This window comes from Coptis chinensis, chromosome 3, assembly GCF_015680905.1.
Source record: "Coptis chinensis isolate HL-2020 chromosome 3, ASM1568090v1, whole genome shotgun sequence".
NCBI classification, from domain to species: domain Eukaryota; kingdom Viridiplantae; phylum Streptophyta; class Magnoliopsida; order Ranunculales; family Ranunculaceae; genus Coptis; species Coptis chinensis.
Window position 1 is genome coordinate 85,123,438 of NC_141458.1, and position 24,203 is coordinate 85,147,640.

The window sequence follows — 24,203 nt, forward strand, 5'->3', positions numbered from 1 at the left end:
TACTGGCTTCTTCTTTTTTTTTTTTTTTTTTTTTTGCCTACCAAAACTTTACGTTGCCATGAAGAAAAGAATGCAGTCCATCTTACACTCAAAAATTTCTTAAGCCAGCTTCCCACATCCTATCTCAATCTCAGGGAACGTACGCAGTCTTTGACTAATCGTTTCTTGTTTGTGCAAGTGATCTAAGGCCTTCTTCTATATCTTCCAAGGTAATAATGAGTAGGTCATCTGCCTCAGAAGTGTCAAAATCAAGTCGAAGATCCAAATTCTCTCTGGCATTGAGAAGCATCGGATCCACTAGACCCCATTCATTAATTTTCTTTGTTTTTCTGTTGTTTCTCTTTCTATGAGCTTTGTTAAGGCATCCACAGTACAAGATTCATGCAACTTGAACCCATACAAAGGGTTGTCCGCACTCCGCAGTTTGCTTGTTCATTTTGACATGGACAATCTGGGCTAGTTCTTCATTACTTAGGTCATCAAAGACAAAGGACTTGGTAACTCTGCGACTAAATCCCTCGTTTGAGGAGATCACACGTTTCATTGGCTCACTATAACCAGCAAATATGACCACAATATTTCCTCTATCCATCACAGACATGATTTCTTCCAATGCTTCCAATCCAAAATCATTGTTAGTTGCCTTTGGCACTGGTAACATCAACCTATAAGCTTCATCCACAAAAAGAATCCCTCCCTCTGCTTCGGATATCTGCAATTGATACTTTGTGGCTCAAAGAACAACTCTTATATGTTACCAAGGAATAATGGACGCAAGCAACAACGTTACCTTCTTCCTAGTCTTTGGTCCAGTTTGGCCAATATATTCAGCTACAAGATCTGTCCTTTGAACTTCCGTCACTTTGTCTGTTGGTAAAACGCCAACAACATGGAGTAGTCTTCCTAGGGTTCGAGCTGAGTCCATTTTTGCTGCAATATTGTAATACTTAGTTTGCTTCTGGCCAAATAACAAATTGCCACGTGGTCATTAACAACCGAGACAAGAGCTGATCCGTTTCTCATAATAGTACAAATTTAACACAGTTATCAGAGTTTAACTTTTCAAAAAAAAAAAGTCACCAGCCCACCGTACATCAAAACGTTTTTATTCTAGAAAGGTGTACACTTGTGCACCTTTGCAACGCCAAATTTTGTGAATTGCCCCAAAGTATGACTAAAATGTTTTTTTTTTATATAATTTCTTTTGATAAAAACATAAAGCTATGCATAACCAAAATACTAATAATAAAAATTATAATAAAATTTTTTAAAAATACAAGTCTAAAATGCAAGTACCTTACTCCTACTAGTTCATTAATTTTTATTATATATTTATTAAAAGACATAATAATGTCCACCGATATACTAGTCACATTAATATATAATAATTATAATAATAATAATAATAATAAATGTAAATTATTATAACTAAGGGTGCAATTTGAGTCGAGTGGCTCGGGCTCAGCTCGAACTCGTTCATTTAATAAATGAGCCAAACTTAAGCTTATATTATAGCTCATGTAACAAACGAGTTTGATGAAGCTCGGCTTAATAAACTCAAATAGTAACACCGTAGTGTAAAATAATCGAGCTACTCGGGCTCGGCTTAGGCTCGTTTATATATTATATGAGCCAAGCTTGAGTTTTTTTCAAAGCTCGCTTAAATAACGAGGCGAGCTTGAGCATAGTAAAGCTAGACTTGATTAGTTGGCTTTTCCACGATTTACTACATACATTGAATTTAAAACCATTACAGGGCAGGGTCTAGTGGCAAATAATATATATTTCCAACGATGACCCACATTCGTTCGGGTACACAAATGTATTCTTGTTTGTGCATCATATCCACAGTTCAAGATTTCAATTTTTGAAATTGAACAACTTTAAAACCGAAATTATGGTTGTTATTGATATTTTTTAATTTTGCAAGAACTAAAATGTTTAGTGGAATTCGATATTCCGTTTGAATTGAGCTATCATCATATCTCCTCTTCTTCAATTCATGTTATTTTGAAAAAATTTACCATTTTTTCATTTGAGTTTGATATGAACAATTGTATATCTATTAATGGTCATCGAGTTACCCGAGTAGATTATTGTCATGTTCAAGCTAGACTTACTAAGTTGTACTAGCTAATAGTTCAAGCTCGATTTCGAGCACAAACTCAAGCTCAGTTACGCTCGTTTGAACTCAAATTCGAATTTAAACTCAAAAAAAAGAAAATGTCAACAACCAAGACTACAACTTCAAATTGAAGAGCATGCATATTGTCTACTATATATGCGAAAAAGAAGTAAATAAACTTGCATAAACTATTGCATTACAATTCTATGTAAGCTCAGAGTGCCAAACTAGTATAATAATATAATATGAAAAAAAAAAAAATACACTAATTTTAGCGTTTGCCTTCTAATTAAGATATCAAGAATGCATAGGGTTGTTAAAAAAATCGGAAAACCGAAAAAAACCAAACTGAACGAGGTGAACCGGGTGAAATTAACGGTTTTTACTTTCTCGGTTCAGTTGCGGTTTTCAAAAGGCAAAACTTACTAGTTAGGTCCGGTTAACCGATATAAATGAACCAAATCGGGGCGAGATATATATAGAAACTTGAGAGTTTTTTATTATTTTTTGGCTAAATGGTTAATGTTCTGAGCACTTGAATACTTGCTTTCGTGATTGGTGTTATAACTTGTCAACATGTCTAAATTGACACCAATACTACTCAATATATTTATTGAAATTTACTTGGTCGGGTGATCAAGAGGGCTTATATATAGGTTTCGATTTGAAGCTTGATAGAAGACCAAACCAAAACCGAATTGAACATTCGGTTCAGGGTTTCACTTTAGTTTTTATTCAAATTTGGTTCGGTTCGGTTTCGATTTAGACGCATTTTTAGATAATAGAGTATATTGAGTTGGTTCCACGGTTTCTATAGGAACCGATAGAAACCGAACCAAGAACAATAGCCCTAGGAATGCAAGCAAGACTCCATCACTTTCACAAAAAACCTGCAACAATACACAAGACTCTATCACTTGAACTGTCAAACACAAAAGTTCCCTGATCAACCTTGTTCAATTTTTGATCGACTTTCGTTACCCTTGGTCATAGTCAAAGATTCACATGTCTCAATTTTCGTGACTTTGTTATTTTTTCCCCTTGTAGTATCACTTATGGTGGATGATTTTTCGTAATATTTGTTGCGAGAAATAAAATGAAACAAATGGTGGCGAATATGAGTATATTGTGTGGATTTTTATAAGAACGACAACTCTATGTGGCGAAACAATTGTTATCAAACACACATCTTATATTTAAAATTTTATCAGTTAACCTGCCATGTCGAAGATACAAATCCAAATTCAATAGTCTTAAAAAAATATATTACTAAAATTACCAAAAAAAAAGAGAGAGAATGTATTACTAAATTTTTAACATTTTGGAAAACCTTTATTATTTTACTCTCTATTTATTTACTCATTATTATATATTAATGTGACTAGTATATCGGTGGACATTATTATGCCTTTTAATAAATATATAATAAAAATTAATGAACTAGTAGGAGTAAGGTACTTGCATTTTAGACTTGTATTTTTAAATTTTTTATTATAATTTCTATTATTAGTATTTTGGTTATGCATAGCTTTATGTTTTTATCAAAAGAAATTATATAAAAAAAAGCATTTTAGTCATACTTTGGGGCAATTCACAAAATTTGGCGCTGCAAAGGTGCACAAGTGTACACCTTTCTAGTATAAAAACGTTTTGATGTACGGTGGGCTGGTGACTTTTTCTTTTTGAAAAGTTGAGAAACGGATCAACTCTTGTCTCCGTTATTAATGACCACGTGGCAATTTGTCATTTGGCCAGAAACAAACTACGCATAGAGAAAATTGCAGCAAAAATGAACCCGGTTCGAGCTACCATCGTTTTTCCTGCCAAATATGATTATCATCCTCAGCGTGCAATTTTGCTAATAACAACAAACAGGAAATGAGGAATCTATGACCTGAATGGTACTTTTCATTTATTCAAACTGTATTTTGATTTTGTGGACGTAAGTCAGATTTTGTTCTTAATATGTTTAAAGCAAAATGTATTTGCTAAACTCCTAGATGTGCACACATGGTTTTCTTTAGGGTACCCTCTCTGAATCATAACCCTAAAAAGAACACATAATGATCTGTTGCCACACATCAAATCTACTTGTGTTTGTAACTTATGCTGTTTTCATGAAGTACTTTACATGGGATTTGCGGAAAACGAAACGACATCCTTCTAATACTCTCTCGAGTGCAGTAAGTTTTAGATTTAGAGCTAGAAGATTGTAAAACCATGCAAAAGCATTCCATTTTTCAGTGCTCCAGACACGTTAAATTTACGATTCCAGCACGCTTAAATCCATGTTTTATTGTAGAATACATTGAAATTACTGCGCGCAAGAGATCTTAAGTAACCACTTTTGCAGTGTGAGATTATCTGAGATGCGGAAGAATTAAAAGTGTAGTGTACTGAAAGGAAACTACTTAATTTTGAGCATTACAAAAGAAACACTAGCGAAAACAAAATAAAAATGAAACTGAAAAAAAAAAAAAAAAAAAAAAAAAAAATATATATATATATATATATATATATATATATATATATATATATATATATATACTCATTGTGTCAGTGAACTAGCTACCGTACCTGTTCCAGGATTACCAAGAAAGGTCATATGAGGGTGTCTTCTTGCAGCAATATCGAACCCGAGGTCCCTGCGCTTCTCGTTCAATAGCATTCCCTTTGCCCATTTTCTGAGAGCTGTAGTTTGAGATTATTCAATCCTACAATACTTGATAGTGCATCTTCAAACTCAGCCATCTGGGCTTTCTTTTCAACTGGAAATTCCACTGACATCTGGTTATTCTTTTTCATTATCTGGTTATTCTTTTTCATTTTCTGTGTGTGAGAGAGAGAGAGTAAAAGCCAGAGTGACTGGCCCTACAAGCAAAGTATTTTTTTTATGATACGACATGCATACTCTTTCAGCCTTCCTTGTATATAAACAAAAACATTAGTATGAACTATGAAATACCAAAGAAGAAGGGCTTGATTCATGGAATGCTCCCCTCTCCTTGTGGAAAATGTAACTTTACAACTTCCAAGACATATTCTAGAAATTGTTAGGGTATGAATGGTCTATGATGTGTAGCTATCAAGCATGCATGTAGTTTCCAAAGAGACATGGTCTCTTCAAGTTGTATTTAATTAGCCCCTCGAGCTTACTATAAGCAAGTTCTTGTTTTAGTTTCCAAAGAGTCATGGTACGGTTTCTTCAAGTTGTAATTAAGTAGCCTCTTGAACTTTCCTATGGTAGTGTATAAATAGGTGTCTAGTTTTTAACAAGATTTTCCTTAGTAGAAGTGTAGAACTGCAAGTCTGCAACTCTTTAATCTTAGCCTATACTTCAGCTTTAAAGAGAAGTCCTACACCCCCACGTATTTGTGTAGATCAAGCCTCTGGAAGATCCCTGATCTATTAATGTATTTGTCAATGGCTCAACGCCCTTGCAGGACACCCCTCCCTTTCCTGGAGTATGGTTCTCAGTTGCTAAGAAAAATAAAATTTAACAGAAAGTCTTAGGCTTTTGCAAAAGCTCGTACAGTTCATGTTCAATTTCCAGCTGCTCTTGAAATATGGCTGATGGCTGTTCCTATAATTTCAAAGGAGGATACAGGATAAATGCCAAGAATTATCCAATGAAACACATTCAAAGACAATACAGGGCAGAAACAAACATGAAGATTCAGTTTATTATTCATATATCTGGGAAAATTTTATACGAAAAAATGGGGCAGAATAAGAGATAAAATACCCCATCTAGTGCAAAGGTGAGGAAGTACAACAATCTTAGAGATCAAATCAATACACACATACAAATATTTGGAAACAACAGCTATATATATTTGATGCCTCACGATAAGAACTGTGAAGAAAAAAATGGAGTCAGCCAACCCTTCCTGAGATAGCTTTCCCATATTCTTTGTCGCAAGCATTTCCAGGGAAGAGACATGGAAGTAATGACCTAATTCTGATTCATCGATCTTATGAAATCTACACAGACTAACCCTCACAAGTCTTGATGCATCCTAGTCACTCTAAGACTAATTTTTTCCTATTGTGTAAGTGATCTTACGCCGCCTTCTAGATCTGCAATGGTAATGGTGAGTAGATCATCTGTATCTGCAGTTTCAAAATCAAGTCGAAGATCCAAATTCTCTCTGGCATTCACAAGCATTGGATTTACCAAACCCCCATTCATTTCTTTTCTTTGTTTTTCTGTTGTTTCTCTTTCTAAGAGATTTGTGATTGCATCCACAGTACAGGATGAGTGCAACTTGAACCCATACAAAGGACTGTCCTCTGCTTGACTCTTCATCTTGAGATGGACAATCTGGGCCAGTTCTTCAGTGCTCAAGTCACCAAAGACAAAGAACTTGGTAACTCTTCTGCAAAATCCCTCATTCGAGGAGATGACACGTTTCATCGGCTCGTGATAACCAGCGAATATGACCACAACTTTTCCACTGTCCATTACAGACATGATCTCCTCCAATGCCTCCAGGCCATAGTCCTTGTCATCTGCCTTCTGCATGGGTATCAACCTATAAGCTTCATCCACGAAAAGAATTCCTCCCTCTGCTTCTTTTATCTGCCATTGGTACTTCGTCACTTACAGAATTACTCTTGTATACCAACAAAACAGACAACTAATATCCGAGAGATAAATGACATACCTTTTTCCTCGTCTTTGGTCCTGTGTGCCCAACAAATTCCCCTACAAGATCAGTTCGTTGCACTTCTGTTACTTTGTCTGTAGGTAAAATTCCAACCATGTGTAGTAGTCTTCCAAGGACTCGAGCAACCATTGTTTTCCCTGTTTCATGCAAGTATCTTCCTGAGTTAGCTAGTAACAAAATATAAACTGAAGTTCTCTAATATTTAAAATCGTTCTTTGATCCTATTACTTGGTAGTGTTTTATTATTTGCATAAACGATAAAAAAAACATACAGTATACTAACTTAACATGCCAAATCTGATTAAGTTTTGCAATGTAGTTGCGCTGTTTTAAGGAGTATAAATTTCACAAAACATGTGCCGTTGTGCACCATTGAACAAGTGTATACCTTCATTCTAGTTATGCTCTACAAAAGTAGAGCTCTTTAACTAAACACAAAATTATAAACCATGCAGCACCATCCCTTTTTGGATGCTTTTTGCATTTTCTGAATAACTTGTCAGCTGTAATCCTAGCATATGCTGGAAGAAAATTTTACTACAGGAACAAAATTCAACTGCAAGAAATCTTTCAACACCAAGTTTGCACAACATAAGCCATTTTTGCCACCAAATACTTGCATAGAGTAGTGTGATTTAAAGTATCAATAACGAAAATGAAAAAAATAGATAGATAATAAGTCAGTTTGGTACCTGTTCCTGGATTACCAAGAAAGGCCATATGAGGGGGCCTTCTTGCAGCAACCTTGAGCCCCAGAGCCCTACGCTTCTCATCCAATATCATCCCCTTGGCCCATTTTCTTAGTTGTAGTTTGAGATCATTCAATCCTATAATACTTGATATTGCATCTTCGAGTTGAGTCATCTTGGCTTTCGTTTCACCACATACTGCAATGGCTATACGCTTCCTCTGCTGCTCAAGATGCCACTGGAGGAGTTCACGCAACTTCTCACTATTAGGGCCATGTGAGAGATGATTTATAGGAGCCAAGCCATCCTGTAGCTCAAGCGTAATAGATCTTATAAGACAGTCTAGACAAACATGAGTACGAGTACAAATGAATACTGTTTATCTTAAAGCTTACATTGTCCTTAACACTGCAATCGGCATTATACTCGAGCAGCGTCCTCACAGTTAAGCAATCTTCTGCACTATGTGAGTACCAAACTGCAAGGTGCAACGGGGTCATTCCATTCTGCAAGCGAGATGCATATGGTTAAGTTTAAAACAGACTTGAACAACCCTAGAGAAAAAAAGAACACCAACATTAGCCTTGGCCTCCACATAAGCACCGTGATCAAGAAGCAGTCGTGTAGCTCCACCACACCCATTCTTTGCTGCCATGTGTAATGGAGTTTCTCCATACTGCAAGCATACATCCGTCAAGTCAATTCAATTGAAACCAATGAGTGCGGCGATGCAAAAGAAATGCACTGACCATGTTGGTAGCTTCCAAGTGAACCTTATCTGGTCCACTGAAGTTGAACAAATATTTAAGTATCTCAACATTGTTGTAACCCGCAGCAACATGAAGAGGTGTTTGGGCCATCTTGAATACATACAGATCCATGAAACACAAAAAGATTGAGAATTTAACAAGAAGCCAATCCAGAAAGAATCAAAATTGTAGAGAGAGAGAAAATAAAGCTTACTACATCATTTTTTTGGTTGAGAAGAGAAGGGTTTTCTTCAAGTTTGTTCTGAAGAGCAATGAGATCTCCAGATTGAGCATAACCATGAACAGTTGTAGAAGAAGATCTTGCCCCTGGCATTGAAAATGAGATTTGGAATTTTAGAACTCCCAAATTGTCCTTAATTTATAAATGCGTGGGGGGTGGAAGCTAACTAAAATAGAATTACCAAATTTCAATAAAATTGACATTCAATGATTATTCAGTGATGCTTGTTTCCCATATTTTTTCGGTGAGGGGCTTAAATACACATTTTTCAATATTGACTGGGTATATCTAGTTCACATCTATGCAATTTCATTTTCAAATTCAAAATTTGATTATAAAAAAGGTCCATTCATCGTTTTGAATCTTTATTCCAATGCTGGTCGGATCACCACCATTAGGGATTCATTCGTACAATGTCAACGTGACGAGGGGCTTAAAATGGACGCAATTGACACATTTTTTAGAGATATTATTGAATGAAGCGTATATCTAGTAGACAGTTTAGAAAGAACTAGATCTGAAACCGTTGGATGTGTGATTCAACAGCCCGAAAATTAAAAATCATTTTTACAGATATTCTCGTGGTAGCCCAGGAACAAATCTATCTACCAAATGACAGTACCTTCAAATGTTAATTTGAGGAATCTAAATCATTTTTGGGGCATGGTTCTCATGTTTCTAAAACTCTGATATTTTTTGAAGTGGCAAAATTGGTTTGTTGCATACTCAATTACTCATTCTTAGAGTTTCCGTAATCTCAACGCAAAAAGTATCTAGGCTGATTAGGACAAAAATTGTGGAGATGAGGTTTTGCTTTAACGTGTGGTCATCACATACCACTTTCGTCTTCCAGTTAACTTGTCCCCTAGATTCTTCCCTCTTAAATCCACTACACCCGTCACAACTCTTTAATAAATCAACACCCAATCGCCTCACAATTACACCTAAAGCTGTCCACGTGTAACTTAACCAACTCGTAGCTGTTTAAATAAAGCTGTATTCACGTGTACAGTATCATGAAAATCTCTCTTCTAGTATAAAATTTGCACTAGCTAGAAGTTCTAGAACAAAGTTTCGCCATGGCAACTTTGACAGAGCTTCATTTCTCATTAAAAAGCTTGGATTCTTCTTCTAGAACTAACAAAAAGCATAGATTACGAAACTTTTCTCTTGGAAACTATGAAATATTGGTTTTTAGACAACAGAATTGTGGTCGTGGCTTGTCGTTAAGGGCTTGTAGATCATTTAAATGTGAAGATGGAAGTGAGTTAGAACAAAAAGAGAAGAAAGAAGGATTGGTTTTGAAGAAAAAGAGTAAAGGGGCTCTTTATTCTTTGAAAACATTTCTTTTAAAAGTTTCTGGTACTACTCCTCCTGGTAAAGAAGAGTATAAGAACGCAGTTGCCAAGGCCGAAGAGCTTTTCTTCTCGGTAAGATTTGTGGATAATATGCTTGTTATGTTACTTTGGTTATAAACTTGTTGTTGGTTTGAATTGTAGTGTGCTACTCAAGTTGGAAGATATCTTGTGACTATGATGAGTACTGGAGTGATACTTGCAACTGGATTTCAGTTGTCAGGTTTGAATTTTTCATAATTTGGTGGGACTTTTTACAATAATTTGGAATTTTTGGATTGAGAAAGTTTTGTGTGACTTTTGTTTCAAGGTGGGGACAGTCAATTGGATACTTTGATATGGTACAGTTGGCTTGGGGGAATTATAATCGGAACGATGATTGGTTCCAATATGGTTTTGGAAGATCATTATAAGGCTGGTCCAAGAAATATTGTCATTACTGGAAGGTAACATTTCTTAGATTAGTTTGAAATTTTAATTACTTTCAATTTAAGTGATATGTTCATTTTAGTGTGATTCTTCTTCTTCTTCTTCTTGTTTTTCTTGTTCGCTTCTCAGTCTGTTTTATGTTTAATATAATCCAAAAGAAGGGAATAAGGAGTATGTTCTTGGTAATTTGTTACACTGTTGAAGTCGTACTTGTCTAGTATTATGCTTGAAGATAAATGTCATGGTCTTTTTCGGTTTGTCAACCAGATTCAATTTAAAACATAAAAGTACTTGCTTATTGGAGATCGGTGCCAAGATCTTGATACCGGATGATGGTCTTGTGAGGTTATGTTGGTGTTGAATTCTTATGGTAGTTAGTTATTCTTTATAATGATTTGGGGGGAATCGTTGAATAACCAAGTAACCTGGCTATCTGGCTCTACTTTCTCGGGATTGTGCCTATATTTCATTGTTTTGTGACTTGAATACTAATTCTGTTTGATTTGATGCTATACCCGATTTGAAACTGCGTTCTTATAATTATATCCTTGTGAATTATTCCTTTGGTTATGCAATTACATTCGGATATCATAGCTCAAAGATTGCTTTGAAAACTTTTGTTTTCTCTTATTCATCTTTTTCTTTCTGTTACAGCACAAGGGGACTAGGCAAAGCACTTGCGCGAGAATTTCTTCTTTCTGGGGATCGTGTTATTGTTGCTTCTCGCAGGTGGCATTCACATTTTATTGTCGTTAATGTCATTTTGGTGCATTATGTTTACCTAGCTTCCCTTCCTAACTTAGATCTTGTTAAGGCAGTTCTGAGTCTGTCCAATCAACTGTTGGAGAGCTTGAAGAGAATCTGAAAGAAGGGATACGCAGTGCAAGTCCTACATCTGGGGCAAATATGGCACATGCAAAGGTCTTTGGTATAGCATGTGATGTTTGCAAACCTGAAGATGTCGAAAGACTAGCTAACTTTGCTGTCAAAGAACTTGGTTCAATAGATATTTGGGTGAGTGAATAGCTGCTATCTTATTTGTTACAATGCCGCAGATATGGCAGTTTCAATCTGTCTATCAATTGCAATGTATTTATCATCTCTTCCTATTTTTCTTCTAACTCATTAGCTTTGCTGCTTTCCAACAGATAAACAATGCTGGCACCAATAAAGGTTTTAGACCCTTACTGCAGTTCGCAGATGAAGATATTGAGCAGGTGTTTCTTTTTCTCTGAATTCATTCATCTGAGTACTGCTTGTTCCAGAAATGTGGTTTTCTATCACCTTCCGCAAAGGAGGTGGTAATAGTAAAGGTCCAATGCCATGAAACAATTAGTGACCATATGTTTAATGAGCTAAGAAAATTGGTGACATAAATCTAAACAGTAACCATTGCTTTCCATGATATGAAGGATTTTGGCTTTTTTCTCAACTGAGACGGATGGTCTACTTTAGTTACTGAGTGTACTTATTTTTCCGAAAGGGGCCGGTGGTGCTTAACTAACATAGTTTTATACATCATGATTGTATGAATAGATTGTCTCAACAAATTTGGTTGGGTCTTTGCTTTGCACACGAGAAGCCATGCGGGTGATGAGATCCCAGGAAAAAGGAGGTCACATATTTAACATGGATGGTGCGGGATCTGGAGGTTCTAGTACCCCTTTGACAGCTGTGTAAGCCCTCTTCTTGTTCATTCTTAATCTAATTTTATTCATTTTGAAGTAAACAGCAGTGTTTGTGCTTAACATCTAAGAGTATGGCGGCAATTTGTACTGGAAAAAAAAGTTGCAAGTTGTTGTTGAAGGCGTAGCCAAGGCGGCTCAGATCCCAGATGCTACTTGGGAACCTAGCACCTTGCCTCGTGCTTGACAACATAGATCTAAGATTGTTTATTATTTGTTAATGCTTTTCACTCAGTTGTGACTACTTTGACTTGTAGATATGGTTCGACCAAGTGCGGTCTAAGGCAGCTTCAAGCATCACTTTTGACAGAGTGCAAGCGGTCGAAGGTAGGAGTACATACAGCATCTCCAGGCATGGTGCTTACAGATTTACTTCTGAGGTACGTTGTTCATGATAAGTTAAACTTCTGTTAATAGTAAACCGAAAAAGGTATAGCAGGTTCCTAAAGATACACTATCAGGCACCAAAACCCCAAGCAATCACATGCCAGTTGATCCGCCACCGACCAGACACAATAACAGGGCATATAGTTATTACAGCATGGAATACTAAAGGATTATGCGTTATAAACATTGTATTGTTATCACTCTACAGTGGCTCAACTCTGAAAAACAAACAGATGTTTAACATCATATGTGAGCTCCCAGAAACAGTAGCAAGAACTTTAGCTCCTCGGATGCGTGTTGTCAAGGGAAGTGGAAAAGCTATTAATTACTTGACCCCACCTAGAATCTTACTTGCTCTAGTTACTGCATGGGTGCGAAGAGGTCGATGGTTTGATGACCAGGTAATGCTAATTTTTATGTAATTAGACTGCATTCAGGTTTTCCTTTCCTTTTTTTTCCCACATGGTGAGACAGCTTCAAGCATCAAAACTGCAAGTTAATTTGTTTAATAGTGAAGCTAGTGGGTCCGGGCTCCGTGCTCCTCTGTACTCCTAGAGATTCTGCGACAAATTAATCGATTTTTTTTACGTAAAGATCTGGTGAATCAGTAATAGTCCGCTTCTTTTAAATCTGCTAACTTGCCATAATTTGCCTGGACATGGAAGGCAAATAGCTAGAATTCAATTTCTTATTCTCATTGCGTGAGAAAATCCTCAGAATAGTCAATATTTATGAAGAAAGTAAATGACAGTTTCATTCTGTTTTAAAAATAGTTCAGAGGCACATCAGGTATCCTTGGTAATGGGAAACCTAGAAGTTTTGTTTCTATTATTATTCAGTACAACTAAGATTGGATGTGCTTGTTTTTCACTTCAATCTAATTTAAAAAATTAGTGACCATTATAAAGGAAAAAAGAAAATAATATCAAGGTTGAGATTCTACCACGCCAGACCCCCTATGAAATGGTCCATATTCGAATCACGTTTTTAGGTTTATTGTTTGAATAGTTCTACAGAAGACTGAATTTACAGTATTTTCCAGGGAAGAGCATTATATGCAGCGGAGGCCGACCGAATTCGTAACTGGGCTGAAAGCCGTGCACGTTTCTCCTTCACAGATGCCATGGAGATGTACACAGAAAACACATGGGTTTCCGTGTTTTCACTCTCTGTTGTTTGTGCTTTCATAATCCTTTCCAGTGCCACCGTTACATCACCAGGGACATGAGCTTCTACCTGTAATTCAAATGTAAAGCATCAGGAAAACAGCAATTAGTTCTCCTCCTAGCAAAGGATGCTGATTTTTAGTACAAATGGCAAAAAGCGTACCGCATTGACCAGGATGTATTGTTTTTCATCCAGCATCCTGTAACGTTCCACTACCATTTAGTGGAATCTTGTAGTATATATTCCTGAACTCATTTTTCAACCCAACTTGTAGTCAAGCATTCAATTAGCCCTTTGGGTTTTGTAAACAGCTACAGGTACAGAATTTATTTAATCAGCTATCATTCTCCATTGAGATGCTAGTAGCTAGTGCTTGGAATGTAATGCCTTTTGATGAGTTGTAATCAGATTCTATTGTACCCTTTCATTGGAGGACAAGCAAGCCTTTTTAACTATTAGTCCAACCTATATGTGTTGCAGTTAAATTTAAACTTTGTATTCCTGTGATAGTTATTGGTGTAATGGTCTATGCTGAGTTTTGGTGTCCATTGGCGTGTTAATATGCCATGCATATTACAAGTGCATTACCACTAACATGAGATGGAGTTGGATGTTGACAATTGAGTTAAAATACAACCAGTTATCGGCTAACGGAAAAGCTTGAAAGGATTCAGCAGTCCAAAATGTAAAACTACTACTTCCCTCCATCGCAAAACGAATTGCACCAGCCGGGAATCGAACCCGGGTCTGTACCGTGGCAGGGTACTATTCTACCACTAGACCACTGGTGCTTGTTTGTTATGGGGGTGATTCTTTACTTAATAGTCCATAAATCTTTAGGAGACTGGCATGCTGAAAACACTGAAAAGAGAGAGGAATAGTAGTGTATAGTAGAAATGTAGAAGTAACAGATGTTGTAGAGCAATAGATAAATAAATATATGATTCGCTGTAAAAAAAGGTTGTTGATACAAATGCAGTGATCAATATATACATCTCTACTAGTAGCATATCCTATAATGATTGTGGCTTCTTAAATTCATCCGGATATTTTTTTTACGCATAATACCCCCAAATGAATAATTAAATCAAACACTTAAATACTATTAAGAATGACTATTTGGTCTTTTTACACCCATGTAAATTCTTAGAATCAATATTGTCCTTCAATTAAAGTGTTGTTTAACATTGTTTAATAGGAGTAATCGGTAATTTCATGAGGTGGTTAATTAAAAAACCAAATCCACGCTATTTTGAATTGTACGCACACAATAAATACCCACTTAATATTAATTACATGTCATTAATTACCATAAATACACAAAACACTTTCACTTTCTGTCTCCCTCTCAATCTCCACTCTACTCTCTCTCAGTTTCTTTTGCCAACAGTAAAAGATAACCAAATGAAAAAAAATTATATTTTCTTCTGCTCTTGAAGTTTAATTCATACTTCTCCTCCTTTTGCTTTCTGATTTCTCTATTTTTTTCATTTGTTAGGTACAACTACAAAAGCTCAACTCTTACTTGAAGCTGCTTCCAATGGAAATCTACGTCTTCTCAAGAGTAACAATTTCACTCTTAACCTCTCTACATTTGTGTTTCTCGACTAATGGTATTATCTTATAACCAATTTTTTTTTGGAGTAGATTTGGCTGCGGAACTTGATGTTGGAAAGGGAATAGTGGCAACAGTTGTCAGTATTAAGAATTCAAAAGGCGAATCGGCTCTTCATCTTGGTGCTGCAGAGGGAAACGGTGATATTTGTAAGTACTTGATCAATGATTTGAAACTTGATGTTGATATCAAAGATAACAAAGGTCCATGATACTTAACCTTGAGTCTATGTATTTTCAGGTGAAATGAGTACTGAAAAACAACAATCGTCATGACGGTGTATTGTTGATTTGGTTTATTATTACAGGTGCAACTTTAGGAGGGCATTTGGGCATTACTAAACATCTACTGAAAAAGGGTGCTAATCCTAATTCTGTGGATGATTCTGGTTTTACTCCTTTGCATAATGCTGCAGAAATAGATACAACTCTTTCTCGCTTTTACATTTTAGCTAATCTATAAAAAAAATTAATTCAATGTGTTTTAGAGTATATTATGCAGAGTTATTCCTCAATTGTGAGCGTAGTGTGCTTTTGCTTTTCGTATGGCCTTCATGTCTATAAGGGAGTTAGTTGTTAGTTGATGCCAACTCACTTAATTGGTTGGATAGAAAGGAAACACGCAAGAAAAAGGAAGGACAGGGAGTAGAACAAATCAATGAAATGAGACGATTAATATGATATCTCGATCTGTAATTGCTTAATACAATGAGTGACCAAGTAAAAAGAGTGACCAAGTAACAACTTCAAATAAAAAGAATGAACAAGTAACCTTATCAGACTATGCAAATTCCCTGATAACTGTTTGTTATGATCTAGAAGCCCTATTGTTTCAGGTCTATAATGGCTAACAAGATGAATACTGGGGACAACAAAACTCGGAGTTCAGTTTCTATATTTATTGTAGTTGGTTTGTGTTGTTTCTTTTACATTTTGGGAGCATGGCAAAAGAGTGGGTCAGGAAAGGGGGACAGTATAGCTCTAGAGATCACCAAGCAAACAGACTGCACTATCGTCCCCAATTTAAGTTTTGAGAGCCATAAAATATTGTTGTTTAGATTTGTTATATATTTGTGCAGATATCGATTCCGTTTCAAAGTTTTATGATTTCCAAAAGTTTTTTGTCTTTTAGGCAGAGGTATTATATAAAATTTCCATTGCAGATCTTTTACCTGCTAATATATTGGTTTTCTTGATTGTATAGATCCCAAGGTATTATATTTCAAGGGCATGCTATTGCATGATGGACTCGAAACGCGGTCTTAGCATGTAGTCGTCATGGCTCACATCTTTGTTACTCATAAACCCCGTATCTTTAGGCTTTCAATTTTTTATATTTGGATATTGCTGTTGTAAAATTTATGAGTTGAACCTAATTATTACAAACACTACTAATTGATGTCGACAGTAAGCCTGATATTTGGGTGTTTGTTTTGGAAAATGAAACTGTGTTTGCTTTTCGGAATTAGGGTTTCGTTCATTAAAGGGTACAATTTTGTCACCGGATGGAGGGAGGTAATGTTTTTTTTTTTTTTTTGGTAATATTTGAAAATGATTAATTTGTATTATTGGGTTTAAGAAGTTGGAAAAAAGTTACCTTTTTTTTAAGTTTGTGAATATTTGGTTAAAAAGAAATTAGTTTTTGAATTGATTTAGTAATTAGCTAAAAATGTAGTGAGAGTATTCTGAACTAAGTAATTTTACATTTACCGTAGAGTTGGGCAAGAGAAATAGTGTGCATGTTGTTATGTCTTTATAGAGAGTTAAACTTTCACTGGTTCAAGATGCAATGTACAAATCTTTAATATGGACTTTCTAGAATTGGCAACGTAGATATTTGGAAAGTGATGTTTGAAATACCTTTTTACAGTTGAAGTCATAAAATATAATTTGTTTCCAACGTCGATGTATTTGCAATGTTGAATTTGATTGAGTATCTCTTCTTTTTCTTTTTCCCCTTAATCATTATTTCAGGGATATACCCATGGATTATGAAGACAATAATTTTCACAGTCAAACTTTCCAATTAGCTGGTGAAGAGAACATCAAGTTTTCTACAGGTTTGCACTCATATTCACTTTCCAAATTTGATTTGGATGACAGCATTCAAGCCCGCTTGAGATTTGATAGCTTAGTAGACTCAGAGGCTTTACTCGGCATTCACGGCCAAGAAGAGAACCACTGGATTGAAGATTTCTCACGTGAAAGTAGTGGGTTAGAGTTCAGCTCCAGTGCAGTTGAATCTTGCTCCATTTTAAGGCGTGACAATGTCTGGTCAGAGACAACTTCCTCAGAATCTGTTGATTTGATCTTAAAATCGGTTGGGCAGGATGATATGAAAATAATGGAGCGACCTATTATTGAAGAGTCAGATATCTGTGATGGGTTGGATTACTTAACCAATCAAATGAAACACAACATGGATTGAGAGGCATCCAAGATAGAAAATGTCACATGTGTGGACTCTACATCACCACTTGAGTCTTTAGATAGATTCACAGGATTAGATATGGGTGCCATGGATCAGGTACCTTCCAATGACTCTAACACTCTAGAAGGTGAGGGTGAAAGGTCTGTTCATGGAGGTTCAAGAGCCTTAAGTGTGATTGAAGAGGAGTGTAGGGAAAGTTTAGTTAGCAATGAAAACCTTGACGTAGCAAAACTGAAGGAAAACACGAATTTGTTTGATAAATCTCAAGGAAATATGTCAGCAGTGACTTTTCAGTGTATGGATGTTAATACCTCCACTGCTCTTGTGCAGACTTTTGTAAATACTGGAGTTGGGAAATGTTATCAAGTCCCGTAGAGGGCCGGAGATTTGGGAAAAGGCGATGATTCAATAGTGGGAGATCACCATGTTCTCAGTAGATTGGTTGACGGTCAAACTTCTGAAGGACATGTGGATCATGATCACGACAAAAATATGGGTAACTCATCCAGTTGGGTGGAGAAGGTTGAGTCTATGCCGCAGGTTCCAGAATTGAGTAGTGATTCTAATTTCACCCAGAATACGGTTGACAGTGGTAAATATGAACATATTGCTTCTTCCAAAGAAATTGACATGGTTGATAATTATATCGGAAATCCACAAGAGGCATCGTTGTTGGTGGTGGTGGGGGAGTAGATACTGCTGAAATCAGTGGCAGTGCTTCTGGAAATCTTTCCATGCAGGGGATGCCTATTTGTGTTCAGACAGCACAAGGGTGTAGTAACTCTGAATCACTTTTATATCGGAAATCCACAAGAGGCATCGTTGTTGGTGGTGGGGGGGAGTAGATACTGCTGAAATCAGTGGCAGTGCTTCTGGAAATCTTTCCATGTAGGGGATGCCTATTTTGTGTTCAGACAGCACAAGGGTGTAGTAACTCTGAATCGCTTTTGTAACAGGATGGTTTGCCAGAAAATGTTGGTCAGCAAACAGGCGCTCTAATTTCTTTAAGTAATGCTGAAAGTTTATCAGTGGAAGAACAGGTAGTGTCTCAAGGTCAAGGCAACGAAAGTAGTGATGTTCATTTAGAATATTCAGCCAGCTTAGCGAAGGAGGTGAGTTTTTCATATTATTGGCTTTGAAGAAGTTGTTTTGCGTTGCTGCCCTCCTCATTTATTCTCTTCTTCTATCTTTTTAATTTTATTATTATTTTTTGGAGAAGATTGGGGGAGGAAACTAGAAGGCTAAGAGCCTGAAAAGGCTGCATTTTACAAATTTATATGGAACTCCGTTGTTTCTTACATTAAAGGCTTGAATTTTGTGTTTGGTGATATTAATTCTAATGAATCTACTATTCTATTGCTAATATATACTAATAAAAACATCTACCAGTAAAAAAATAAAAAGGATATGCCTGTATGTGATGATATTGATCGATAACTTCCCAAATTTTTTGATCTAATTGTGTGCTCTGCTTTGCATTTATAGGAGATCTACATGAATCATTGATAAGTGTCTTCTAGCTTAGTTGGGAAAACCTTTGGGTGATGATACTAGAGGTCTGGAGTTCGAATCCCGCTACACACTATTGAGTTACTGATTTATTTAAAAACAGGCTTGCCCACACATTTTAGCAGGTGCCGACTAGCAAAGTCAGTAAAATCTTTGGGTGATGATACCAGAGGTCTGGGGCTCGAACCCCGCCAGCATCAAAGAGTTACTGATCTCATTTTAAAACAGGCTTGCCAATAAAAATAAATAAATATATATAATCTTTATACCTTTTTGATGTTGATGTCAAAACTTTCCATCTAAATCTCCTTCACCTGACGCAAGTTTTTAATTGGTAACCTCACCTAAGGCAAGTGAGCCTATTTAACAATGAAAGTATATGTGTTGTTTCTTCATAAAACGTTGTTATAATACCGAGTGCTGTGTCAAGTATCTCCCTCGGTTTATGTCTATATCTGTTAGTCTCAAAGAATTATAATTTTTTCTTTCCAGCTTGCAGAAAAGGATTTGAAAGAAAATCAATGCCATCAGACCTTCTTGAGAGAATTATAAAACGTTGTTATAATACCGAGTGTTGTATCAAGTATCTCCCTAGGTTTATGTCTATATCTGTTAGTCTAAGAATTATAATTTTTTCTTTCCAACTTGCAGAAAATGATTTGAAAGAAAATCAATGCCGTCAGACCTTCTTGAGAGAAGCTTATCTGGACTCTGGATATTGAATTATTGCACGGTAATCAACAACTTGATCCTAATTGCAATTATGTCAGTGAAATGCCGTCAGAGTTGATGACTTAATTTTTGTCCATATATTCTTCTATCATCAAGGCAAGCTCCAATTGGTAATGAACTTACTGCCTATGCTTATTGCATTCACATGTTGAATTGAAGCATTGGTTTTCCTATGTCTAAGTACATACTTGCGCGCGCATACACACACTCACACTCACACACACTGTTCTTTACGACTTAACTGTCAATGTTCCCTTTATAGTCACTTGAAGACTATTAATATTTGTTAGCGAAAAATGAGGTAAATATATTTGTTAAATTAAGAAAGATCACACATACATAGGAGGCTTTCCATAAGATCTAGCTTAGCTGCTCATGATAGGAATAATCACATGGTTAAACAAGATAGTGGCATATATAATAATCCTTGAGGCTAGGGGGTTCTTTCATAGATAATTGTCAACGCTCCACCACCCACTATAACAAAAGGGGTCTTTTGCAGCGCACCTTTTTGCAATGCCAAAAAATTGTTGTTAAAGGTCATGTATTGCAACGCCATATGGGGCTGCTAAAGGTTTGTCGTGCTATTAGCTTAACTGTACATAAATTTATTTATTGTGACACCTCTTGTGTGGCAAATAGTTATAATTTTTTTTTTTTTCAAAAACAGAAAATGCAATTTTTGTAGAGGGCGGCTTTATCATTTACCACGCCATTGTTGCTGTTAAAGTTAACTCAATCATTTGTGACGCCACTTTCGATGTAAAAACCTTTTGTAAATGTTCATGTTTTATTCGGTGTAGTATGTGTTGTAGCGAGAGGAGCGTTGCTATTGGGCTTTTTATGGGCGGGAGTTAATTTCTTCTAAAGGTTTTATAGGCGGGCCTATTTTTATTGTTGGCGCTCCAACAAAAAACCAAAAAATAAAAAAGTAAAATCCAAAACCCTAAATTGGGTTTATTTTTCTCTATCTTTTTCTCTTGCTGCCGCCCACCATACTGAAAACCTAGTTAACAAAGATAGTAAAAGAGCCTTTTGAATTTTGTTGGTGTTCATAGTACGTTGTACTCTCTATCAATAATAGGTTGTGAAGGTAGCCTCGCTATCCGTAGCGCGTCATGAGCACCAGGCAAAAGGCGGGGCGGTTGAGGATAAGGACGGAAAGAAAACCCAAAAGAAAAACCATCAGAATAAAGATTCAATTGCATATATTTCTTAGCGCCCTACACTTTCACTTCAATTGGACTAAGAGCCAAAGGAGAAGATTGAAAGCGCACTGCAATAAGAGCTTTATCACCCCGGGGAATATGAAGAAAAGAGTCGGGGCAGGGGACACCAAGCTTGTTTCAGAGCGGATGTGTCCAAACCTCTTCATCTATGTCCCCTTCGATCCTCTCACTTAAATTGCTTTTCTTTTGAATCTGGCTTTGCCGCGACTTCAAAGTACAATAACCGGAATAACGTCCGATCTTGTTTCTGGATTGAGTGGAAAAGGGTAGGTAAGAATAGATTAGGCTAGATTCTAGATTGTAGTTTAAACCCTCCTACTAGCTAGGTAGACACCATCGGTAATTCATATCTAGAAGACATAAAAACCAAAAACGCAAAGGCGAAGGCAAAACGCAACTTTTTCTTATCTTCTTCTTATAGGTTTCGATGGGAAGCAAGGCTTAGAATGTATTTAAGTATATTATGTCGATTGGATTGTTATGTCATTTAAAAGTAGCAACCTATTTCTTACTATTGAAAATTTAGTTTTTTGGTTACTCCAACCGCTACTTTTTCGAAGTTTTTGGTTGCTACTTTTTCGGGGTTAATTGGTTTTAGTTTTGGATTCTTTTTGGGTTAATTTTTCTGGTTGATTCTTTTAATTTATTTTACAGGTGTAGAATCTGAAATTACTACTAGAGAATAAAAGTCGGAAACATTCATTCTTCAGGTTGGTTCTTCTTTCTTTTAGTATTCCTTTACATTTTTGCTTAGCATTTGTAGTCATGGTTGCAGTAATTTGATTTAATTTGGAAGTAATGATCCTACATGTACTACATTGTTCGATGCATTTGTGTATGTCATTCAATTCTATGACTGTTGGCAATGAATTTATACAGGTGTTGGTTGAGAAATGCAACTAATTAGAAGAAATTGAACGTGTATGGATTTGTATCAACACATATAAGCTACCAAGTTAGGTTTGTTCCTTTGTCATAGTATCTTGACTAAGTAATATTTTATATTTTATATCAATTGTTAGTGTTTTTCTAATATAAGTTTTGCATGTATTTATAGTTGCAGGAATAAGGCGATGATTGAAGACACAATCAACTTCGTAACTCGAGTTTGTAATTAAGTGAATAATGAATCAAGTGCTGGTAATTAAGATTTTATTTTGCAGTGGTAGTGTTTCTTGTATGCATTGAGCAAATTATAATTAAGTTATGGGCCTCTGGCTTAACATAGAATGATCTACCTAGCTTCTATGGTGCAATGGTTTGTACTTTGTGCACCATGTAATGTTTTAAAATAAGAAAAACATTGATATGCGTGTGTTGAAATTTAGTACTTGTTAGCAAGAAAATTAATATGGTGATTTCTTTTTTATAATATAAGTTGGAGCTCAATCCTTTGTTAGTACAAGGCATTGAGATCGGGCCTGGTATCGATACTAGTAAGATCCAAGGTCCCCTAAGCTAGTATTGATACTAGTAAGACTAGTAGGTTTCAAATCTTAAACTGTATTAAACACTATCGTTTGGTAGGGGATCAGAATGATTATGCCAATTACTTGGCTAGGTGTGAAGTGCACAGGAGTGACTAAAGTAAACAAGTTTTGACATTTGGTTACACAGTGTTAAGATATGAGAGAGCTATATCAAGAGGTCATAGTAACATTTCTCCATTCAGAGTGCTTGCTCTTGATCTGTAATTTTGTTTCTTTTTGACGTTTTAGTGTTATGCTTTTATATCCATGGCAAATTAAAATAAGTTCATTAATTTTATCCCAATTATTTCTATATAAATTCTTTGTTTTAGGTCTTTAATTAGGACATTTTTCAAGCACTCTAGTAGTGTTTAGCAAGTGAATCATGGTATGATTAGTTGATTACTACTCCGGGGATCAATAGAGAGTTTGATGTGAAGCATTTGTTGTGGAAAACAATTTGAATTGTAATGCTAATATCCACATTTTTTTTTATTAGATGTAACAATGTTATCGTGCATTACTTACATAAATTCATTTTAGCTTTAGTAATGTATTAGACAAGTTTACTTATGTGTCTTTTTCTTAATTTGTTGTTGTACCAGATTGGCATTGATTGCCGATAGGTTATTGAAGAAAACTTGGGTGGATGTTGTTCAAATCAGCAATTGGCGGAATACGACATTTGGGAATTTCACTAAAATCTAGTTTTGAAGAACTTGCCTAATTTATTAGTTTATGACTTTCAAGATTGTCTGATTCAATGTTTTGGCAAACACCAATGGTGTGGATGATTCAAATACTTTTGTAATGATTTATGTTAGTTAATGAAATATATTTTGTTATGATTTGTCAATTGATATGAGGTTGTTATTGTTATCTTCATAAATTGCATTGGGCATGATTTTATAAATTGAAAGGATTCAAAATATATATAATATAATACGTAAAATGTAGAAGTAGAGCATTTTGAGGTACAATAAAAATAGCCTATTTGCCGCGTTCTGGGTGTTGGTAATTGTTTAAGCTTTTTGTGACGGACTATATTGCTGCTAAAGGCTTTGGTTTTTGCAACGCCACAAAGTGCAGTTACATGTGACTCTTTTGCAACGCCATTGAGTGCTGCTACAAGGAGATTTTTTGCAATGCCATGCGTGGCAAATAGTTCAAAATTAGTTTAGTTTCAAAAATAGAAATAGCAACGAGGAAAAAGTATTAACAACGACCCATGGCGTCGCAAAAGACTGGAAGCTTTTGCAACGCCATATATTGTGTCGCAATTTAGCTTTTGTGACCCACTTTTTTGCAGCGCCTTTGCAACTCCCAGCTTGGCGTAGCAATTGGTCTTTTGCAACAATTTTAAGACTTTTAGCGATGGTATATACCGCTGCAGATGAGCTTATATGTTGTAGTGACCTTTGTTAATCAGAAGCTGCACTTAATTTTAGTTGAAAAAGACATCTTATACACTTGGCTTTCCTACCAATTTTTGTTTCTAATTGTGCTGGAACTTCATTAGTGTTTAGCTGCTATCAACTATCTCATTTTAACCGTGCTACCCAGTTGCATTTAAACGAGATTTGTTCAGTTGTATAAAAACTTGTATTATTGTCAATTTAGTTGACAGGTTCTCCGTGGCTGAAATTAAATCTGAAGAGAGCTTAGTGAAAGTGCTTACGAGAGATAATTTGAGAAAACTTTCAAGCAGATGCCATACCTTCA

The 24,203-nt window shown here is 35.9% G+C and overlaps 2 protein-coding genes, 1 long non-coding RNA gene, 1 other non-coding gene and 1 pseudogene across 17 annotated transcripts; 2 read left to right on the plus strand and 3 right to left on the minus strand.

The window, feature by feature from the left end:
• Positions 1-7: 7 nt before the first annotated feature.
• Positions 8-4,951, minus strand: LOC147511243 (protein CfxQ homolog; annotated as a pseudogene). Its single transcript, XR_015219284.1, has 3 exons — positions 4,762-4,951; positions 791-958; positions 8-712 (listed from the first exon to the last, which is right to left on the minus strand). The product of XR_015219284.1 is annotated as a protein CfxQ homolog (transcript).
• Positions 4,952-5,784: 833 nt separating this feature from the next.
• Positions 5,785-8,782, minus strand: LOC147511244 (uncharacterized). The gene is made up of 7 exons (XM_086602967.1): positions 8,448-8,782; positions 8,234-8,344; positions 8,062-8,160; positions 7,880-7,990; positions 7,488-7,791; positions 6,793-6,932; positions 5,785-6,707 (listed from the first exon to the last, which is right to left on the minus strand). Exons 1-7 carry the CDS (start codon positions 8,565-8,567, stop codon positions 6,171-6,173), a joined length of 1,422 nt encoding a protein of 473 aa, XP_086459093.1. The 5' UTR covers positions 8,568-8,782; the 3' UTR covers positions 5,785-6,170.
• Positions 8,783-9,107: 325 nt separating this feature from the next.
• Positions 9,108-13,961, plus strand: NYC1 (NAD(P)-binding Rossmann-fold superfamily protein). Its single transcript, XM_086602969.1, has 10 exons — positions 9,108-9,904; positions 9,974-10,052; positions 10,140-10,275; positions 10,913-10,987; positions 11,077-11,272; positions 11,407-11,475; positions 11,795-11,934; positions 12,201-12,323; positions 12,539-12,731; positions 13,373-13,961. The coding sequence occupies exons 1-10, from the start codon at positions 9,554-9,556 to the stop codon at positions 13,556-13,558; spliced, it is 1,548 nt and encodes a 515-aa protein (XP_086459095.1). The 5' UTR covers positions 9,108-9,553; the 3' UTR covers positions 13,559-13,961.
• Positions 13,962-14,217: 256 nt separating this feature from the next.
• Positions 14,218-14,288, minus strand: TRNAG-GCC (transfer RNA glycine (anticodon GCC)). Its single transcript has one exon. It is a non-coding gene; the product is annotated as a tRNA-Gly (tRNA).
• A 529-nt stretch (positions 14,289-14,817) lies between these two features.
• LOC147511247 (uncharacterized) lies at positions 14,818-23,337 on the plus strand. 13 transcript variants are annotated; one of them, XR_015219296.1, is made up of 11 exons: positions 14,818-15,061; positions 15,145-15,261; positions 15,353-15,470; positions 17,086-17,171; positions 17,250-18,654; positions 19,028-19,098; positions 19,703-19,784; positions 21,667-21,722; positions 21,892-21,972; positions 22,070-22,152; positions 23,087-23,337. It is a non-coding gene; the product is annotated as an uncharacterized LOC147511247 (long non-coding RNA). The 13 variants fall into 13 exon arrangements; XR_015219289.1 differs by having other exon boundaries at positions 14,819-15,061; positions 15,145-15,315; positions 15,420-15,470; positions 17,086-18,654; XR_015219288.1 differs by having other exon boundaries at positions 14,819-15,061; positions 17,086-18,654.
• Positions 23,338-24,203: the final 866 nt, after the last annotated feature.